This window comes from Magallana gigas, chromosome 6 (genome assembly GCF_963853765.1).
Source record: "Magallana gigas chromosome 6, xbMagGiga1.1, whole genome shotgun sequence".
Classification (NCBI taxonomy): Eukaryota; Metazoa; Mollusca; class Bivalvia; order Ostreida; family Ostreidae; genus Magallana; species Magallana gigas.
Genome location: NC_088858.1, coordinates 7870226 through 7889621, shown reverse-complemented (window position 1 = coordinate 7889621; position 19396 = coordinate 7870226). Strand labels below are relative to the sequence as shown.

At 34.2% G+C, this 19396-nt stretch overlaps 3 protein-coding genes across 4 annotated transcripts in view; 1 reads left to right on the top strand and 2 right to left on the bottom strand.

The window, feature by feature from the left end:
- LOC105338883 (radial spoke head protein 4 homolog A) overlaps positions 1-3137 on the bottom strand; it is a 6240-nt gene extending 3103 nt beyond the window's left edge. The window contains exon 1 of the mRNA XM_011444173.4: positions 2919-3137. Coding sequence (XP_011442475.2) covers positions 2919-3022 — 104 coding nt within the window. The 5' untranslated portion in view covers positions 3023-3137. The remainder of the gene's footprint in view (positions 1-2918) is intronic.
- An 89-nt stretch (positions 3138-3226) lies between these two features.
- Positions 3227-12722, top strand: LOC105338884 (uncharacterized). Of its 2 annotated transcripts, none has more exons than XM_034470857.2 (7): positions 3227-3564; positions 5936-6370; positions 6663-6857; positions 8818-9010; positions 9189-9343; positions 9537-9598; positions 9744-12722. In XM_034470857.2, exons 1-7 carry the CDS (start codon positions 3480-3482, stop codon positions 10914-10916), a joined length of 2298 nt encoding a protein of 765 aa, XP_034326748.2. In that variant the 5' UTR covers positions 3227-3479; the 3' UTR covers positions 10917-12722. The 2 variants fall into 2 exon arrangements, with proteins under 2 accessions (XP_034326748.2, XP_034326747.2); XM_034470856.2 differs by lacking the exon at positions 3227-3564 and adding an exon at positions 5575-5851.
- A 283-nt stretch (positions 12723-13005) lies between these two features.
- Positions 13006-18500, bottom strand: LOC105338885 (coiled-coil domain-containing protein 42 homolog). The gene is made up of 8 exons (XM_011444175.4): positions 18330-18500; positions 17671-17893; positions 17201-17358; positions 16866-16948; positions 15533-15639; positions 15080-15250; positions 14633-14749; positions 13006-14182 (listed from the first exon to the last, which is right to left on the bottom strand). Exons 1-8 carry the CDS (start codon positions 18404-18406, stop codon positions 14060-14062), a joined length of 1059 nt encoding a protein of 352 aa, XP_011442477.2. The 5' UTR covers positions 18407-18500; the 3' UTR covers positions 13006-14059.
- Positions 18501-19396: the final 896 nt, after the last annotated feature.

Genomic DNA, 19396 nt, shown 5'->3' with positions numbered 1-19396 from the left:
AGTGAATTACGTAACTTCATGGAATACTATACAAAATGTAAAATAAATTTTTATTGTAGCATTCAAAATAGTGTTTTAAGTAATAATACTTGATGCAGATAGAGTAACTATCCAATTAAAAACCATAGTTCAATGGAAAATTGACTATCAATTCTAAAATAGTCCATTTACCACATAGTATCTGTAAGGTAAAAAGTAAAAAAATGTTGTCTTATAAGAAACTTATTTTATTTATTCTTTTTTAAAACTTACATACTAAATTCAACAGAGAATTATGAATCTGCTTTCATTTGTATACCTTTTACGAAGAGATTTTTAAGTTTTTGTTATGTTGAAACTCAGAGGAAATATTTTTTTTAGACATTTTTTTTTTTGGTCTTCTTTGTAACGTAATTCACATTAATTCTTTAAAGTGCAAATCAATACGTTTTTTTATGATTAAACATCAGTATTTCTACAAATGAAACTATGGGAAATAAAAAAAATATATTGCAATCCCTATGCAAATGATAAAATATATCTCCAAAGTGTTATGATTGTTTCAAATCAGATTATGGCACATTTCACATATCTTGTTAAATATCAGGGAAATTCAAAAGCTGCATGTTCTTAAAGAACATAATAACTACTTACTTACAGATAATAAAGCAATATTTTCTTGTGTCCATATAAATTTGATGGGAATGGGCAATGAATTATATTTCAAAATAAGTCTGTAGAATAAAACAAGCAACGTAACGTAATTCACAAACGAAGTTGTACGAGTCAATATGGAAATAAAATTAAAAAGTAAATAAAGTTAACTTATTGAAGGGATTTTAATAGTTAATCACACAAACTTTGAACTTTTCTTCATATATTTCAGAAAATTTAAGCATATTTCTAGTCTCTTCCTGCTATACTGGGTCGTTCAAAGAGCAAAGAATATCACTATTTCTCTGTACTAGGAATCCAAGTTTTGTCTGTCTGTTCGGGCATTTAAAGGACTTTTCCCCACCTATCATAACTGTGATATGATATCCCTGGTCTTATTCGATAATTATTTCAACATACAGTGTACTATAAACCATCGTACATGGTGGCAACATGCACGCATCTACTTGATACTTGCGTTCACCTAATCACCAACAATATAATTATATGTTCCAGTGCTTGCTTTCTGTAAAACTGTTGGTAGGGGTGTTACCCTCACTGCCTTGCCAAGGAACAGAGCTCATACAACAAGTTACCCACTCTTTGCAAGCCACATGGTACCAAATTGACGTTTTTGAAACTTGCGTCCCAGAAACATGATCTGCACGGCTATTACAACTCACAACCCCCCCCCCATCCCCCACCCCGTGAAATAACAGCATAATAACCTCTTTTTTGCGATAGTTTTCTCTAACCTTTGGTCTTTTTTGTTCCCAGGATTTCTTTTAAAGCTTTGCATATTTCATTCTAGTCATTATATTAAATTAAAACAGTAGTTATGTTTGTTCGTGAATTACGTTACACTGTTGTAAATTACGTTACACTCTTATATAGACTTATACCTCATTTAAACACCAAACGAATCAATGTTTCATATTTATGATATCAAAGTTTAACCTTTATTCTTCATTCTCAATATAAAATTCCAATAACATCATTAAAAACCAAAAAGTTTTCTTCAGTCACAAATAAGCATAATCACACTTCTGACGACTGCGTACACAACTGTAGTAGTCAAAATGGTTACCGCATGTAAACTTTCTTTCTACAAGTGCGTGTATGTTAAGCGGTGTCAATGAATAAAGATTCATGGTGATTTTGCCCCCCTTTAGGATAATTTTACAATATAAAGTAAATCGGTCATAACGTAATTCACTGTAACGTAGTTCACAGTCTTGACTTTTAATCAGGATACGAAATAAAACTGTGGCAGTTAGAAGCATTGTGTATGTAGTAACAATGATAGGCATCGGTGTGTACATCAGTCTGGATAGTTGAAGTTTGTAGCATTCAGGAACTGTTTGCAAGATTGCGTAACGTAATTCACAATTTAATGTAAATATGGAAATTTTTCCAAATTTGTTATTCTTTTTTCAAAAATGGTATCTTTTGTTAGTGAGTCATAATTTTTTTCATATCTTTGTAACTTTGTGATCAGTTTTATCCATTTAACCTCACGGTAAACGCCTATTACAATTTCATTATTGATGCAAGAAAATCGTAACGTAATTCACAGCATTAAATGGGACACTCAAATTTTGGATTGTATTTTTTTCTTCGGCCAACAGGGAGAAATTTATAGACAAAAAATGTAAAGTCTATCCCCTGATCATTATAATATTCATCACTTTGCTTCCTATATTGGTGCTTTTAGATTATTTTTTTGTACCTAAATACGACCACTCTCGTTTGTGACATTTGGTTTTGATCAAATTTGGCTTATAAATTCTTTATTTTAGTACAGTAAATGGGATTAATACATCGTAATATCTTAATTCATAAGTCAGTCATACCTAGATATTAAATTTAATCCCCTTAACAATTAAAGATGGAGAATTTTGTTTTCAAAAATCGCTTGTGACAACGAAAACTGGTTTTGGGGCACTTTAACTGACTTTGGATGATAAAGGATTCTTAATTTTGACCCAAACAATTGATATAAATGCATATCAATTCACCAACACAATATTGTGTTAGGAAGAAATGAATAAAAATTAAACACATAGTTTAATGATGAAACCATGCTTAACAACAAACCCAAACATGTGAAATTTTTTATAGCTCTATTAATAGCCAAAGAAAAATATATTAGCGTGAAAATCTTACATAGAATCATACAAAAGTGAGCTATTTCTCAACTCATAACATTGATAGAAAACCACAATAATATAACATCTTCTAAAATGAAGTTTGTGTACACATTTCAATTTGTGATAAACACTTACAAGTTCAACCCTGTGTCTGTACTGGCAGTGAGGAGATAAGATTTTGCAGAGATGAACTGCTGCTCCTTAGGGTTGATATTCAACTCCATGTTGACATCCGTCATCTTTGCTGCTTTTAGAGAGGTATCTCTCTTTTGTGTATATCCGATAGCAGCACAATCTTATCGCGTCCTGTTGCTACACTACCAACCCAGCGCACACAAACCTTTCTGTAGTGTTGTCAAGGTAAATACCCATTCCGACATAAAACGTAACTTCCGTTTCTGACCTGTGACGTATTACACATATTGAATCTATAGCCCACTTCCTGAGTGAAAATGGAGAGAAGAATGTAAACAATTTGACCACCTTTCATTATCAATCATGCTGTATATAATTATTTGATGTTCATACTGTAGTAATATGGTGTCCCGTAATTGGAAATAACTTTTAGATGGCAAGCACACGAAAAATTGTGCGGAATTCGTTTACTATGGAAAACAGGCGCACCTGCACACAGTTCCTAAAGTTTCATTTCTCGTTAGACTTCGTAAAAAGACTAGATAATATACACCGGCAGTGATGTTATCGAAGAAAAAAGACTCTGGTATTAATGATGGCATCGCAGGAAAATATGTCAAACGTGAAACCCCACCCATGCTCAGAAGTAAGTTTCATTTATAAACGGACGGATATCAAATATATTGTCATCTACTCTACTGTCAATTTAATATTGACCACAGTTTCATGATGTGCACAAATATTGCAATTATGAAATACTTTTTATATGAAAAGAGAAACAATTAATATTCTTTGAACTGCATGTTCAAGACTAGAGTGCACTAATAACACGAATGAATCATCCCAAAGAATTGCCAACCTCTGTAGCATGTCATTCATAATCAGAGCACCTCTACTGGCAACGTACTTGTTATACATTGCATGTACTGATCAAGAATGTTACTGTGTCTAGAAATAAGTTATTCATTGCTTTAACCTACATTTGTAGGTAAGAGAATAACTTTTATATTGTTTTATCCTGTTATGAATTTGATATATTTCAATAATTTAGGAAACTGATTTTGCTTTATGATAAAAAAAAAAACAAAAAAACTGAATAAAATAAATGATATGAAATACATTTTTGCATACATTGCAATCCATTATGAAAAAAAATAAGTGTATGTCTTAATCCTTACCTTTAATATTATATTTTACAAATATAGCTGATGCTTTGTAGCAAATAGTTTTTAGAATTGAAATGTTTGGTGATTTAAAACAGCTTATTGTGTTAGTAGTTGAGTATAACTGAATTGCACTTGTTTTGGGGGATTTTTTAATCTCACTACTTTAATTGTTCAATGTCAAGCAATAGTTTGGGTTAAATTTATTACAACTTTGAAATGCTATACTAGTTTCAGCAATTTATGAATATCAGTTCATCTTGTTCATCACTGATTAACATAATTAATGCACGTACTGTGTATAAGATATGGATTTGAAAGGATTATTTCTCACCTGTGTAATTGAAATGTTTACATTGCATTGAGTGCATGCAATAACCTTTATTTCAAAATGAGTCTATCATAAAACTGCATTAATCTGATTCTAAAATCATCAAACCTGATGCAATATTCCAGGTCAGAAAAAGTTCAAAATATATTCATTTCTAGTGTATCCCAGTATGACTTGATTACTGGTAAGATAGCCTGCCCACTGTATTAATATCACTAAAATTAATGTTATTAATAAATAAAGGATATTTCTTATGCATACATACTATGATAAACTGAATGAATGTAATTCTATGCAGCAACAAAAATTGTTCTTAACTAAAGATTCAACTAATTTATAATGCTTCAAATTTAAAGGCGATCTACAGTAAGTTTAGGAGCTTTAATATTTGGTCAACTCAATATAACCACGCCTCCACCACAAACCTTTAGAAGACAGCATCAATCTTTAACTACCTGGAATGCTTAAAGAATAGGAATATTTTGGGGGAAAATTAATTCATCTACATAATGATTGATTAGATGAAATAAGGCAATGCTTCTCTCTTGATAGTAACACATTAGCATCTAATAAAATGCCTCCAGACAAAATTTGAATCAGAATTTGTTCTTCTTTATTGCCTTTTATATCATTTATAGAAATAATGTAGCAGTAGTGCAGTACATGTATTGATTTTTATAAACTATTTATATTTTATGCTGAAATCACTTTGAACACATGTAAAGGTGAATTTTTAAAAATTAATTAGATATATAATTTTAGACTATTACAGATGACTAAAATTTTAAAGAAGTAAAATCCAATATGTATCTTGTTTGTGCAAACGAGGAGTAAAATCATCATTTGAAACCTGTACCGTATTTAAAATTGAAAATTTCAAGTGTACCATGTAATTGAAATAACATTTGGTGATATTGGGACAAAAATATAATCAAAGATATAAACTAGCTGATGTATAAGTAAGATTTGAATTTTAAAAGTTGTATGATACAACGTAAGAGTTTAACACAAATAATATATTGTTTCATCTTTAAAGGCAACACTGAATTTTAGATGGAGCTTCTTTAATTACTGTACAGTAAATCTATCTTAGATAGTAAGATAATTAAGTTCAGATCATTAGAATAGTACGGTATACTGAATGAGCAGACTATATGTGTTTTTTGGAAATTTGGTACTAGTATACCAGTACACTTGAAATTCCTGAGGTTTCCCAAGTCCACTTGATAATGTTAACACAAGATTAGTGAGTCATTGTGTAACATGTTTAAAATGCACACTATTTGGAAAGATCATGTTAATATAGTGTAGAATTTCATCTCTGATCGCCATGGTTTCTTGTTCCTCTGTTCCTTATGATATAGACCGGGAATTAGAAGAAGTGTTTGAAAATCTCAATAAGTCTCTTGATGATCTTTTTAATGTTGACAGACTACCAGGTAGGGTTCAGATTCACAGTATTCTCAGAAAAGTTTATATTTAATTTTTAATCAGAAGTAAATAGGGATAACTTTCTGTTGTAGACTATCACACACCTGTCCGCCAGACCCCAAATTTCCAGCGGCGTAGTGTCAAAACTCCTGCAACATTCTACGTACCACAACAAGCAGCCGGCAATGTAATCGGCAGCAGAGCCCAGGTGCCGACCCGCTCCAATGTCCAATCAAACGTCAGCTCACTGGAGACTCGGTCCCAGCAGTTGTCTCCCCTCACTCAACAGAGAAATACTCAGAGTGCCCCTCCAAATATAGCCCAGCTGTCCCAGGGGCTTCAGAACCTGAGCGCGGGGGACCGATCAGAGGGGGCCTCAGGCTCCACCAGTTCCCTGACCAACCAAGGTTCCACCACCAGCCAGGCGACCATAGCTTCTTCGGGGTACGGGAGTGGTCCACAGCCCGCTGTGTCAGAGGGCCAGCAGGGGGCAGGGCAGAGAAACAACCTGGGAGCCATCAGAGAAGGTATCAAATACATCACAATTATAGTAATCTCTCTTTTGTTAATGTTAGTAAATGTCTATCCTAAAATGTTATGGATTACATGTATTTATGATCATATTTACATGTGCAAGGTTGGTAGCCTTTTTCTTGGTAAGAAACTTATTTTGAAATTAATTGCAGATTTGTTGATTAAGGATATGTAACAGTTTGAGAAGAACTGAAGATAAATAAAATTGAGTGGAAGTCATTAACATCAATGAAAAAGAGTCTATTCCGGAGTAATTATTAATAGATATCCATTACTTAATTGCAGATTTCCATGAAGCGGGTAACCTTGGCGGGGCCCAGGGTAACTTTACAGACTACCACAGCCAGTTTGATGAGAATTACCAGATTCAGCAGTACCATGAGGAGATCAGGAACCACTATGCACAGCAAAGTGGAGGTCATGTGAGCAGCACGCAGCACAGTCTGCAGTCCAGCACACAGCAGTCCAGCACAAGTTCATGTAAGTACAGCAATCAATGTGCTGACATGATGCATCAGTACCCTGGTAGTATATTTCAGCACTCTATGGAGAGCCAGGGATGTCCACAGACTATTTCTTGTATCACCAGCAATACTCAAAATACTGTCACAAACAGTAGTCAAAATACCTTAAACAAAAGTACTCAAAATACTCAGTCTTTGACTTCTGCAACGTCTGAAAACCAAAGCTTTGATGAGACGCCATCATTTTTGGAAGCTTGCCAAAGTGCACAAGCAAAAGCACTAAAAGACCCAGACAATTTATACAGTATCCATGGTCGTTATCAGCATGATAAATCTTCCAGCAACTTGAAATCTGAGGGCAACCAATCACTTGACAACCCAGGGTATGTTAGCTACGATCAGCCTTCCAGCAACTTGTGCAACATTCAGTCCATGCAGACTTCCATTAGCACAAACTCTCTACAGCACAGTAGCAGCCAATCCACCATAACAGAGAACCAGCAAAATTTCAGCAACATAATGCAACATTCCAGTAGCAGTATGCAACATAGTCACTCTACAAGTTCTTTCCAGTCTTTCAGTTCAATGTCTGAGTCTTCCGTCTCTGACACAGGCCCTGTAGTCAATTGGCAGTATAGTCCTCTCCAACAGGACAGTGCTGATGTGCTGCAGACTAACAGTATAACCAGCACAATGCACAGCGTGCTGTCCAGTAGTTCACTGTGTAGCAGTTCAAGCAGTGCTGATGTGCTGCAGACTAACAGTGCAAACAGCACAATGCACAGCATGCTGTCCAGTAGCTCGCTGTGCAGCAGTTCAAGCTTTGTCACAAGTAGTGGAATAAGTGAATCTGTTGTGCAACAGTCCAGTACTATTCATTCAGATAGTTCAAGCTTGATTAACACTACGCTGAAACTTATGTAGCAACGCATTCACTCTTTGACAAAATTATTAATAGCTTACCTGATAATGACATATATGATATTTTTGAATGTGCATTCATTACATTATCAATAAATTCCATACCATCAATGTAAAGATTATCATAATAAATTCTGAAAAAGTTAGCAAGTTTGTTTTGTCTTTTGTATTAAAAAATATGAATTGTGAAAGAGTATCTGTAAAGATCAGATATATGAATATACCATGACAAAGGAAAAAATAGATGTGAAGCTTGCAAAATATACATTCTTTGTAAAAATGTGACTTAAAATGCCCTCTCAGAAAAATTTGATGAATCTTAAATATGTTGGTGTACAGTATATGAAGTATGTAAAAAGAAAAAAAAACATAGCACATTCTAGAAAGAGTTTGGATGATTTTTTTTCATTTAAAGAATTAGCTACCAATTTAATTTTAACAAATCTCTGTTGAAGAGAATAAGAAAAAATAGCGTTACTTCTAATGTTTGCTTCTAAATCTAAATTTAACCCTCCCTCTTTCCAAAATCTAGAGTATTCATCAAGGTGATAACACACGATGGTTAAATTCAGATTAGAGTTGATATGGGTGGACATTGTAAGATGTTGCATGTGAAATGACTTCACACTCGTGTGTCTTCCTGTTTACTGTTGTCACATCAGTAAAACATTTGTGTAACATGAGTCAGCATGGTTCTGTGGTTTATAAACTATCTGTGACAAATATTTGAGCAATGTCTCTCTTATATAAGTTTTTAGAGTCACAAACGACCACAGAGCTAGTCATGCAGACTCAGTTACCTGATGTGACATGAATGAAAAAAAAGATATAACCATTAATTGTCATTAGAAGACTGCATAAATGTAATTTGTATGATTCGTTAAAATATACAGAAATTTCAAAAAATAAATTAAAACAATTATTAAAAAAAGGATCATTTAAATGGCATTTTTTGAAATACATGAAGCAGTTTCCATGTTAGTTATTGTTTCATTGAAATTTCTTGCATTTTAAAGAATTGAAACGGTCATAATTTATCTTGATGTCCATTTCAGCATCCTCCTCTGCGTACAATGATGAGTTCCCCCTCCCCCCAGGATGGTCACTGGACTGGACCGTGAGGGGGAGGAAGTATTACATTGACCACAACACCCAGACGACCCACTGGAGCCACCCCCTGGAGAAAGAGAGCCTTCCCACGGGCTGGGAGAGGATCGAGAACAAGGAGTATGGGGTTTACTATGTCAAGTAAGTATTTAGGCAGATTTGTCTTCCATTGTATGGGTGGTGTGGAAAAATTGCAAAATGATAGTGAATATCCTCACCCTTAAGACATGCATTAAGATATAAAAGGTCATAAACTATATATTTTTGACTAAATTGTCAGTAAATTATTTAAATGAGTGTTTATATTTTTCCCCTGCAGCCATTATTTACAAATCGCACAAGTAAACCACCCTTGTTCCCCTACCCAGGGGAATGTCAGATACAGCCACCCTCCCCACCTCCCTCGCCAGATTGAGTATCGAGCGACCAGGCAGGACGGCATGCTTGTTCCTGCCAACCCATACCTCCATACAGGTGAGAGTAACTGAATACCTTAAAAAACTAAACTAATATAAAAAGCAAAACATTTTGACCATCGCACATGGTCCATTTGATCACTTAAATAATTGTTTCATTCATTGAGCCATTCAAATGAACTGCTTGTTAGAACTGTAACAGTTTTTAAAGTTTACATGTAGTACAAAGATTGATACATTTCTTGGAACAGAGATTCCCAAATGGCTGGTTGTATACTCTAAGGGAGCTCGAGAACACGATCACAAGCTGAAGGTTGGTATATCATCTACCAGGCTCATGTTAAGTGACAGAATGAATTCCTGCTTTATTCCACATGTATTTCATATTTCTACACAGTGATTTTATTCTAAAAACAAATGTCCTTAAGTTGATTATAGGTAACCTTGTCTCTTTTCAGTGGGATCTGTTCCGCCTGAATGAAATTGAGGTCTTTGATGCTATGTTGATGCGCCTTCATAAACAAGAACTGGAGCAGATAGTGATGAGCTATGAAGCATATCGCAGTGCCCTGATTCGAGAGATGGAGCGACGGAAGAAAGAAAACCAAGTTCCCTCACAGAGCCGGGCTCTTCCTCAGAGTGTGGAGCACCAAAAACAAATTCAAAATGAGGGACTCCTGCCTGGAAGGCTTTATAACATCAGTGCCCAAGGATCAGGGCAACCACCCTCCCAGGGGGCTACCCCAGGCATTCAGCAAAATGTTGGTCATGGATTTCCTCGAAATGTGGATCAAATATCTGCTATACCTGTCACTATTGGCTTGCCTCAGTCTGTGCAAGGTCCAATGGTCCAACAAAATATGGTGCGTGCAAATTTGAATTTCAAAACTGCTACTCCTGCTGCTCCAAGTAATCCTGCTAATCTTCCACAAGGGGTGAATCCCGCTGCAGGACAGCAAGGAACAACTGCAGCAGAGAGGATGATGATGTTACACAGTCAGGCATCAGAAAACCAGTTTGCAATGCAGAAGACTGTGACAACTCAACATCACCTGATGCAGCAGCATCAGCAAATTCAACAGCAACTAGAGCAGCTGAGACAAGAACAATTGCAGAGACATCTGCAACAACAGTTGATTCAGCAAAGGCTGATGCAGCAGCAACATATGCAGAGTGTTCAATTTCATGGTTCACCAATGTTGCCTACCCATAAGCCCTTGTCTCAGAACTTTGTCTCCCAGCAGCCTCTTGGCAGCCAAGTGCAACATTACACACCATACACAGCCAATCAGCAGACAATTAACCAGCAACCACAGAGTTACCCCGCCCACCCAACCACCACCTCCCAGCACCCATCAACCTCTCCCCATGCTCCTTTACAAGTCTATCCACAACTTGCAACATCAGGTCAAATGCCTGTACCACATCTACAGCCCCTCCAGAGTATTCCACAGGGCTACCCCCAGTTGGTTGTTTCATCGTCCTCACCCTCAGCCCAGTCCCAAGGTACCCCCCAGCAAGCTTTCTCTGTTCCTTCCTCGCAGCCAATGGTGCCTTCCAGTTTCCCACCACAATCCCAAACACAGCCACAGTCCAAGTCCATTACACAGAACATCGAAACCAAAGTTTAACACCAGGGTGTGCCATACTCAGTGAGAACAAATATTGTATGTTTATTACTTGTGTATTACATATGTATTACCTGCACATCTTGTTATTTTGATACTCAGTGTAATGGATGCATTAGTTCAAAGGTTGTTGTTGTTTTTTTATTTTAATGATATAATATTTACTGGTCAAACCAAGATATCCTCCTTAAATCCAAGGCCGTGTTCTAGCTAAGCTATTGTTTTCAAGAGGACTCTTTTGAACTCTGTTTAATTTTTATTCTGTTACTGCCTGTAAGACTTCTATTGTACATAAGTTGTAGTTTACAATTGGCTGTAAATGAATATAATGTTCAGTCTAGATGCTACCATGTTCAAAACCTAGTCTCTTTATATATTACTTACATGTACTAGTATACCCCTGCTCCAAAGAAATTTGGGGTTTACTGTATAATCTTGTATGTCTGTCTGTCCATAACAAATATCTATCCTATTTAATTGCAGATGCTTGAAATCTTAATACACTTTCGTTAAGGTATGCTATATGTTGAGAATCATTTTTGTACCAAATCAGATGTCAGCTTCCTGTTAAATGATAAATCTGTGTAACAGTTTATTTTTTAGCAAAAATTTTCATCAAAGATTTCTCAGCAACTATAAATAGCAGATGGTTGAAATTTTCATGCAGTCTTTGTTTAGGCATGCCATATAAATGGATTCCCTTTGTAACAAATTCGATGTCAACTTTCTGATAATTAAATGTCGACTTTGCTGATTTGTAATTTTACATCAGAGCAGGGGTATCACTAGTGAGCATTGGCTCAGATATCTTGTTACTTTTTCTTTGTCCATGATGTATTGTTTTGTCAGTGAGTTCATCGTCATTCATTGTTATGGTTTGGGATACTTTGATCATTCATTATTTGTTTTTTGTTTAAATCTGTGTTTGTTAGTAATTTTACTGCATACTTTCGAGTACCAGTAAATTTGTATAATGATATATGGTATTTTTCTAAGAAAGTCTTTAAAGAATTAAGATTACTTCATTTCCACAATGTTAAGGCTTATTGTTACTTTTATTGAACCATGGAAGGTAACAATAGGCTATGGCTTTTTTAAGAAGATGCACAAACTATAGTACCATGTTATATCCATATTTCTTGGAACACACTGGCATGTTTTGTAATGATATCGTGTTGAAATTTGATTTCATAAACATATTTAGAAGGGACAAGTGATAGTTTTTTGTAGAAATTTGTTCATGCATATATATATTTATGTTGTGTGCCAAACATGAGATTGATTTTTGGAGATTTTAGATTATTCTTTAAATAACCCTGAATCAAATTATCACAATTTACTGTAAATGTATTATATTTAGCATGTACATTATTGGCAGAAATGTTTTAACAAGTTAGTGTGCATTTGAATTGTGCATACCAGTATTTGTAAAAGTACCAAATCTTTTACATATATGCAAGGCATTTAGCAATGTTCCTGATTTAATAGAAGGGGCTTTACGCCAAAAACCAAAATAGAATACATAGCTAAATGTAATATGTTTACAGTATTGTAAACTTATAAATACTAAGTATTAATCAAGAAAGATTTTAATCTGGTTGCCATGACAGCAACACTTGCATTATAAACTTAAAATATTAATTTCCAAATGGTTGTGTTTGAGACTTCAGTCACCCTTGTATGATCTCATTCCTACAGTAGGTATATACACATGTATTATATATATGCATTACCACTCTTATTTAATTTTATCAATTGTGATTCCTTGTTGATATTTGAATAAAGTAGAATGGGTGATATGCTTTTTAGTCAAGAACTATAAACAGTGTTGTTTTTGCAATGATATATTTTTGTTCTGATAGTTGCCATGAAAGTTAAACATTCATGACGTACCAGGATTCCAGTTTCTAGTGAAATAAATACATGTAGGTATTACATGAAAATAATGATAAAATTACAGAGTATTACAAAAACAATATATTCGAATGACGGACACACTGGCTCAAGGCGACAAATGTCAGTATTTTATAGCTAAATAAATTATTAAAACTTGTGTCTATTAATGTTCTGAAACAAAACATGTACGCTATAATGGATTCATTTCTTTATTCATGTTTAAACCTGACAGCAATCATGTTACATACAATTGTGTACACCGAATGATAGGAATTCAGTCTTTTCACATTCAAATCTTTAATGACTAGTACATGATAAGATTTGGGTGTATAATATCGAAAAAATATCTCGAAAGAGGAATAACTTTTTTTTAAAAATTAAAGAAAAACAAAATGTAACATTATTTTATAACCTATTTTAATGAAAAGTATAGAAAATAAATCTATGGCATATTCAAAATCCATTGATACTGAAAACAGGGCATCAATTAAATTTGTGACACGTACCACTCTGTATCAATTAGTAATCTAAGAACCTAATTTCTTTTACCAGGGATGTGTATATACTAATACATTTACACCTATATACTGGTATATATGCCCTGCTTTTCCTTAACTAAAAAGAAAAAAAAAACCTAATAGAAAATTCTATAAATTGTCAACAAACTTTTAATATAGAATCAAAAAGGCACTATTTCTATACATGTACTTGGCAAAGATAGCACTAATCAACAACTTCCATAGCTATGAAAACACAATGATCAGTTTTTCAATGTAGGTTTAAAGTACCCAAACTGTACTGCATTTTCTTTAAATATTAAAATGGAATGATTGAACTTATGTAAAATGAAGTGAAATGAAAAAAATTGAGGATTTTCTACAGGGATCAATTAACTGCCTCCATTATACTGCGTAGAATGTTCTGATCACCAGGTTTACATATACTCTCACAATACATTACAATAATTGATTTAAATGACAAGAATTGAGCATATTAGAAACAGTCATTCCAATTTGTATTAAATTACAGCCCTCTCTCTCTCTCTTATCCAAGAGTTAAGACATTTTTAATCGATGCATGTAAAACTGTGCAGACTTTGTGAAATTACTTTTTTTTAAATGTAAATTTTGCTACTTCTGTGCATTTGGACTTGATTGGGTAAATGCATGAAGCTTGTACTGTACATACATACATATATTTCTACAAGCATTCCGTTTGAATTTACAAAAATGATACAAAAGATAAAGAGTTCAGCCGGTGACCATGACCTTCTTTTTGACCTTTGACTTGTGAGGATCTGTGCTGCCCTTTGGGCTTGAGCTGCTAGAGGGCGCTGCCATTTGAGCGACATTTTCCCGTTCCTGAAGGTAAGCCTGTCAAATTCAAAATATTTACGGTAACATTTAATGATTTACTTGCTCGCATGCATGCAAATGGAACAGGCAAGTGTAACAGTTACTGCAATTACCGGTATATATTTACATTTATATGTATTGTCATTATCAATTTTTTTATAATCATTTTTTGGAGGTTGTTACAATTCCAAATTATCTCCATAATGGTAAATGTTAAAAAAATAAAAAAAACAATGTGGGTCGATCGGCTACAATTTTTGATACAGTTAATAAATTATTTGGCAGCTAAAACTAGAAACTGCCATTCTCTCAATACCACCATTGGAATATAACAATTGTTCTCTTAATAGCCTAACATACTGCTTAAAATCATGACAGACAAATATTCATGAAATAGATCAAATCATCTTAAAAAATCAATGTTCTACCAAACACATAAGAAATACATAAAATCATCAGGTTCCTCACCCCGATTTTCTGTAATTTATCCTCCAGAGTCATATCTTCCATTGAGGAGTCCAGACGCTTCAAGCACTTCTCTGTAATGTTGTCTATGGCCATAAGTATAACTCCAAGCTCAGTTCTCTGTAAAAGGAGAAATCATTAACCTTGTTTACTGTCTAATGTAACATAAGATGATGATGCCACTATATGACCGCCGTCACCAACTTTCCTCAAGTCAATACTCAGCCTCAAATCTGAGGTTTGACCTCAAATTTATGCACTTTTCTTTAAAAGATTTGAGTTGAGGAATAAGTTGAGGAATTTGAAAATTTTGGTGACAGTGGAGCCAGAATTGGGAGCAAAAAGTATTATCTCTCATTTATTAACAAGTATGTGAATTAAAAGGGGAAAAATTATGAGATTATGATAAAATGATGCATTCTGATATAAGTTAATCTAGTGAACCAATACCCGCTTTCTCATGTCCCCTTGGTTGGAGGCAAACTGCTGTTCTTGCTGCTTGTTGGAGTCCTGTCTTTTATCTTGCTGATTCTGGAGTTTGGCAAGGTGGCTATTTATGGACACTTTTCTTTTGTCATGGTCTGTTTTCATATCATCTAGTTTCTTTTTCAGGTGTTCAATCTGTAGATAAAACATAATTTGGATAGTTAATTTAGGACAATAAATATAGCTTTAATAATATGCATTTTAATTTACTCTTAATTATTATGTAAAGAAAAAATCTACTGGTTCTATACATCTATTGCAGCATATAAAATAACCATCAAGGCCGCATATTATACTGGTCCTGAATAAGGGGCCCTTTTATTTATTTATCTACCATAAATCAACAAGTGATTTTTTCTGCTTTTTGATTTAATACCTACTGTAGATTGTATGATGACTGTATAACTATATTCCTACCTCATCTCCCATGTGTACCAGGTTATCCACGAGATCTTTATTGGACTCGCTCAGTGTCTTGTGTCTCATCATCAGGCCCTTGATCTTATCGTCATCTTGTATGTAATCTGTCAATCATAAAGATATATATACTGAACTATAATGAAAGCAGTACTTAAAGCATTTAAAATAAACAGTCAAATTATTGATATTTGTGGGCATGCAATGTTTCAATAAATTCAAACATGAATGGCATATTAAAGGTGTTAAACAATTAAGATAATTACACTATATACATATATATATGTGGGTGACGTGCTATCGAAATATTAAACCTACTGTGTAAGAGCTTTTCTCCAATAAACAGAAGGAAATTGAATTTAAGCTTAACAAATGGTTTTATTATAATGTACATATTGTACCTCACTAAAGATAAGCTATTATAACAGAACTCATCAATTCTGTCTGGGATGCTGCACGCTTCTTTATTTACAAACTATCAACAATTAGTCTCTCTCTCTCTCTCTCTCTCTCTCTCTCTCTCTCTCTATATATATATATCTTAAAGGAGGCATCTGAATTGGTGATATAGCATAAAATAAGTTAATTTAATATATCTACAGATAAACACAGCAGGTCAATAAACCTGTATAATTGTATAATTTTAAACAAAAACTTTGAAAGTATATATTGTGGTATTCACACAAGTGTGCAAAATCTTTATATATCTTGAAACAGATTGCTCAGTGGCCTCTTATCAAACAATATATTCTTAGACTATACATTTGTCATGCAGTGCCTTATTTTCAGAACTAAGGTCTGAGACATTTGATCAATTACCGTACATTCTTTGCAGAAAACATGTTCGACAACATATCTGTGATTTTTTTGTGTGAAAAATGAACGTAATAAACACCTGTGATTGTATAGGTAAAATGAGCACAAAAATGAGTGTGTGAACATATAAATTCATACATTGATACACATGTACTTTGCCTGTGATAATTTAATTAATACAAGATGAATTTGAACGACAACATGTGATAAACGAACAAGTGTTTCTATTACCAATCTATCTCCCATGATGACTAGGAAAATAAGGAATGAAATCTAGGATTATTGGGTTATTTGACAATATAATTATAGAATCTGAGAGAATACTATTCAACAACGTACCCTTACTAAAATGAAATGTTTGTGGCAAAGTTGCTGCAAACTGATAAGTTTCCGATAACTCTTTTGAATCAGTAGTGGCATGTATATCATGGCAATGTCAGGGTTATGATAATATCTACATGGTAAATATAATGTCAGTTATATAATACACTGTACCTGGTCCCAAAATAAAGCTAACCTTCTGGCATTATGTCGATGACTTTCAGGAGATACTCTTCAAATCTTTTGTATTGGTTTACTTTCCTTTCCAAATAGCTTTTCCTTAAAACAAACAACAAACATAAAAGCTTTGTTAACTATTTCTTTATATTTCATCATATTATGATGACCCTTTATGCACAGTTTATGATCAGTAATTAAGTGTATTAATTATTTGCATTGATAATGTGAAACATGCCCATGAATGGCAATTGCTCTCTCTCTCTCTCTCTCTCTCTCTCTCTCTCTCTCTCTCTCTTGTCATAAAGACTGTCATTTCACACATTTAATTCTACTCTTATTTGACTTGCAGACCTTTTTTTAAGGGCGGCCAGTTGTTCACAGAGTTGTTCGTATTCCGTCTGTTTTTGCTCTTTCAGTAGGACCTCGATCTGGTACTTCTGTATGGCCCGCCGCCTCTTAGCGTCATTGTCCTTGATGAACTTGTCAAATTTGGCCACTTTATTGTTCATCTGCAATAATTCAATGAAAACGTACAATGTGAAATAATTCAAACTCTTCCACAATGCAACAAAACAGAAGGTTGCAACTGTCTTAATACAATTATTAGCATAGTTTACATTTATGAATGTATAATAGAACCATATAATAAAGTTCAGTGAACCTTCCCACTATATTAAAGAACATTTTTGCTAGCCAAGAGTCTGATTAATATATTCTCAAAACAGACACATTGCTAGTGAAGACGTTGCATGAAAGAGTGCATGCTGTTAATTACAAAACAGAAATTTAATTATCAATTTGTTTAACAAGATCATTTCTACCATTTGTCTTTTTTTCTGGACATTGAGCTTTCTCTGTTGTAGTTCCTCCATCTTCTGACGGAAGCGCTGCCGACATTTCTCCAGCTCGGCATCCACCTTGGCCACCTCAACCTCTTTCTTCAGCAGCAGGGTTTTCTGGAAGGTGTTGATGCCTGTCTCCAGCAGCTGACCCCCCGTCTCTTTGACCACAGGGAAAGATGTGACGTCATGGTCCTCATCATCTCTACAATAAAAGTGTGAAAAAGTGTATACATGTATACATAGTTTATTAAGGTAGATGTGACCCTCACTCAACACTTAAAATTGTTGTACACTAGGTATCAAGGTAATATGAAGTGTAATACTGTTTATGGTCCCCATGATTATAGTTCCCAAAGTAAAGTAACAGTAAAACTTCCCTAGGAGAGAGAGAGAGAGAGAGAGAGAGAGAGAGAGAGAGAGAGAGAGAGAGAGAATGGGGAGGGGGGCTTATAAAAAGAGTGTGCATTGAGAAATATGATATAGCAAGCATATTCAACTCTTTAATACTGTTGAGACTTATGCTGTTAACATATCGTTGTGTCCAGGTTTCATATATAAGCATGCAACATCAATCGTTCGACACCTGTTGACAGGTGACTGTTATTTACATCATTTTCACCTGTCAGGTGTATGCCTACCTTTCGTGCAACTGGGTAACAAAAATATTCTTTTTCTGGTCATCCAGTTCTAGTTTAAATCGGTCATTGTCATCCATATTAGTAATCTTAAATAATAAACACACAAGTTATAAGTCAACACCGAAAGGCTCGTCCGCCATGTCTAAACACCTTTATGCAAATCTGCGCACCTTGGAGATGACCACGTGACGAAGAGCGCTTTATTTAAATGTCGTCGTCTATAAAGATTAATGCTTTGCAGTCACGCAACGAGCGGAGCCGTTAAAAGACTCATGTCTTTATATCGGGATTCTAATTCTTTAGATATTAAGTGGATTAAATTGGTCCATCATTATCTTTGAAAGAAATTTATATACATGTTTTCATTGAAATATATACTAGTAATTTTTCATAAAATGTAAATCGTCCGTATTTGGCTAAATTCTGTTTTAATAATAAATTTTTAACAGTGTTGAAAATAACTATTTCATTCATCTATGAATGTACATGTATATCATACGGAAAATGTGCACTATCTTAAATATATCAAAACTTTTTATCCTCCCATGTGAATGTGAAATTTAATGATGCATCTTTGTATGTAATAATAACAATACTTCTGTTTTTGCATATTTTGGGCCTTTGCCAATAATTGTAATTGTGTTTGTGTCAATAAAATATTTGTATTTTTACTTGTATTAATTGACCATCTTAATGTGAAGCAATTTAATTGACATATCGAAAATGAGTTACAATTTATCTTTTATCAGGATGAATGCCATTTAATGAAAAGAATACATGAAATAATCCAGTTTAACATTTCTCCGTTACACATGTACATTTTTGATTGTATAAATATACCCGATTTGTCAAGTATGAATGTAAATAGTTCATACAAGGGGGCGGTGTAACGAAGAATTTTGACCCGGGTTGAAAATTGACCCGGGGGTATATTTTCAACGTTGAATATTGAGACCAAAGGTGTTGAATAAAGACCCTAATCTGTTGAAAATTGACCTGCATCGTGGAATTTTGATCATGAAACCGGTTCAAAATTCCACAGCAAAGAAGCACAAATGAACAAATCA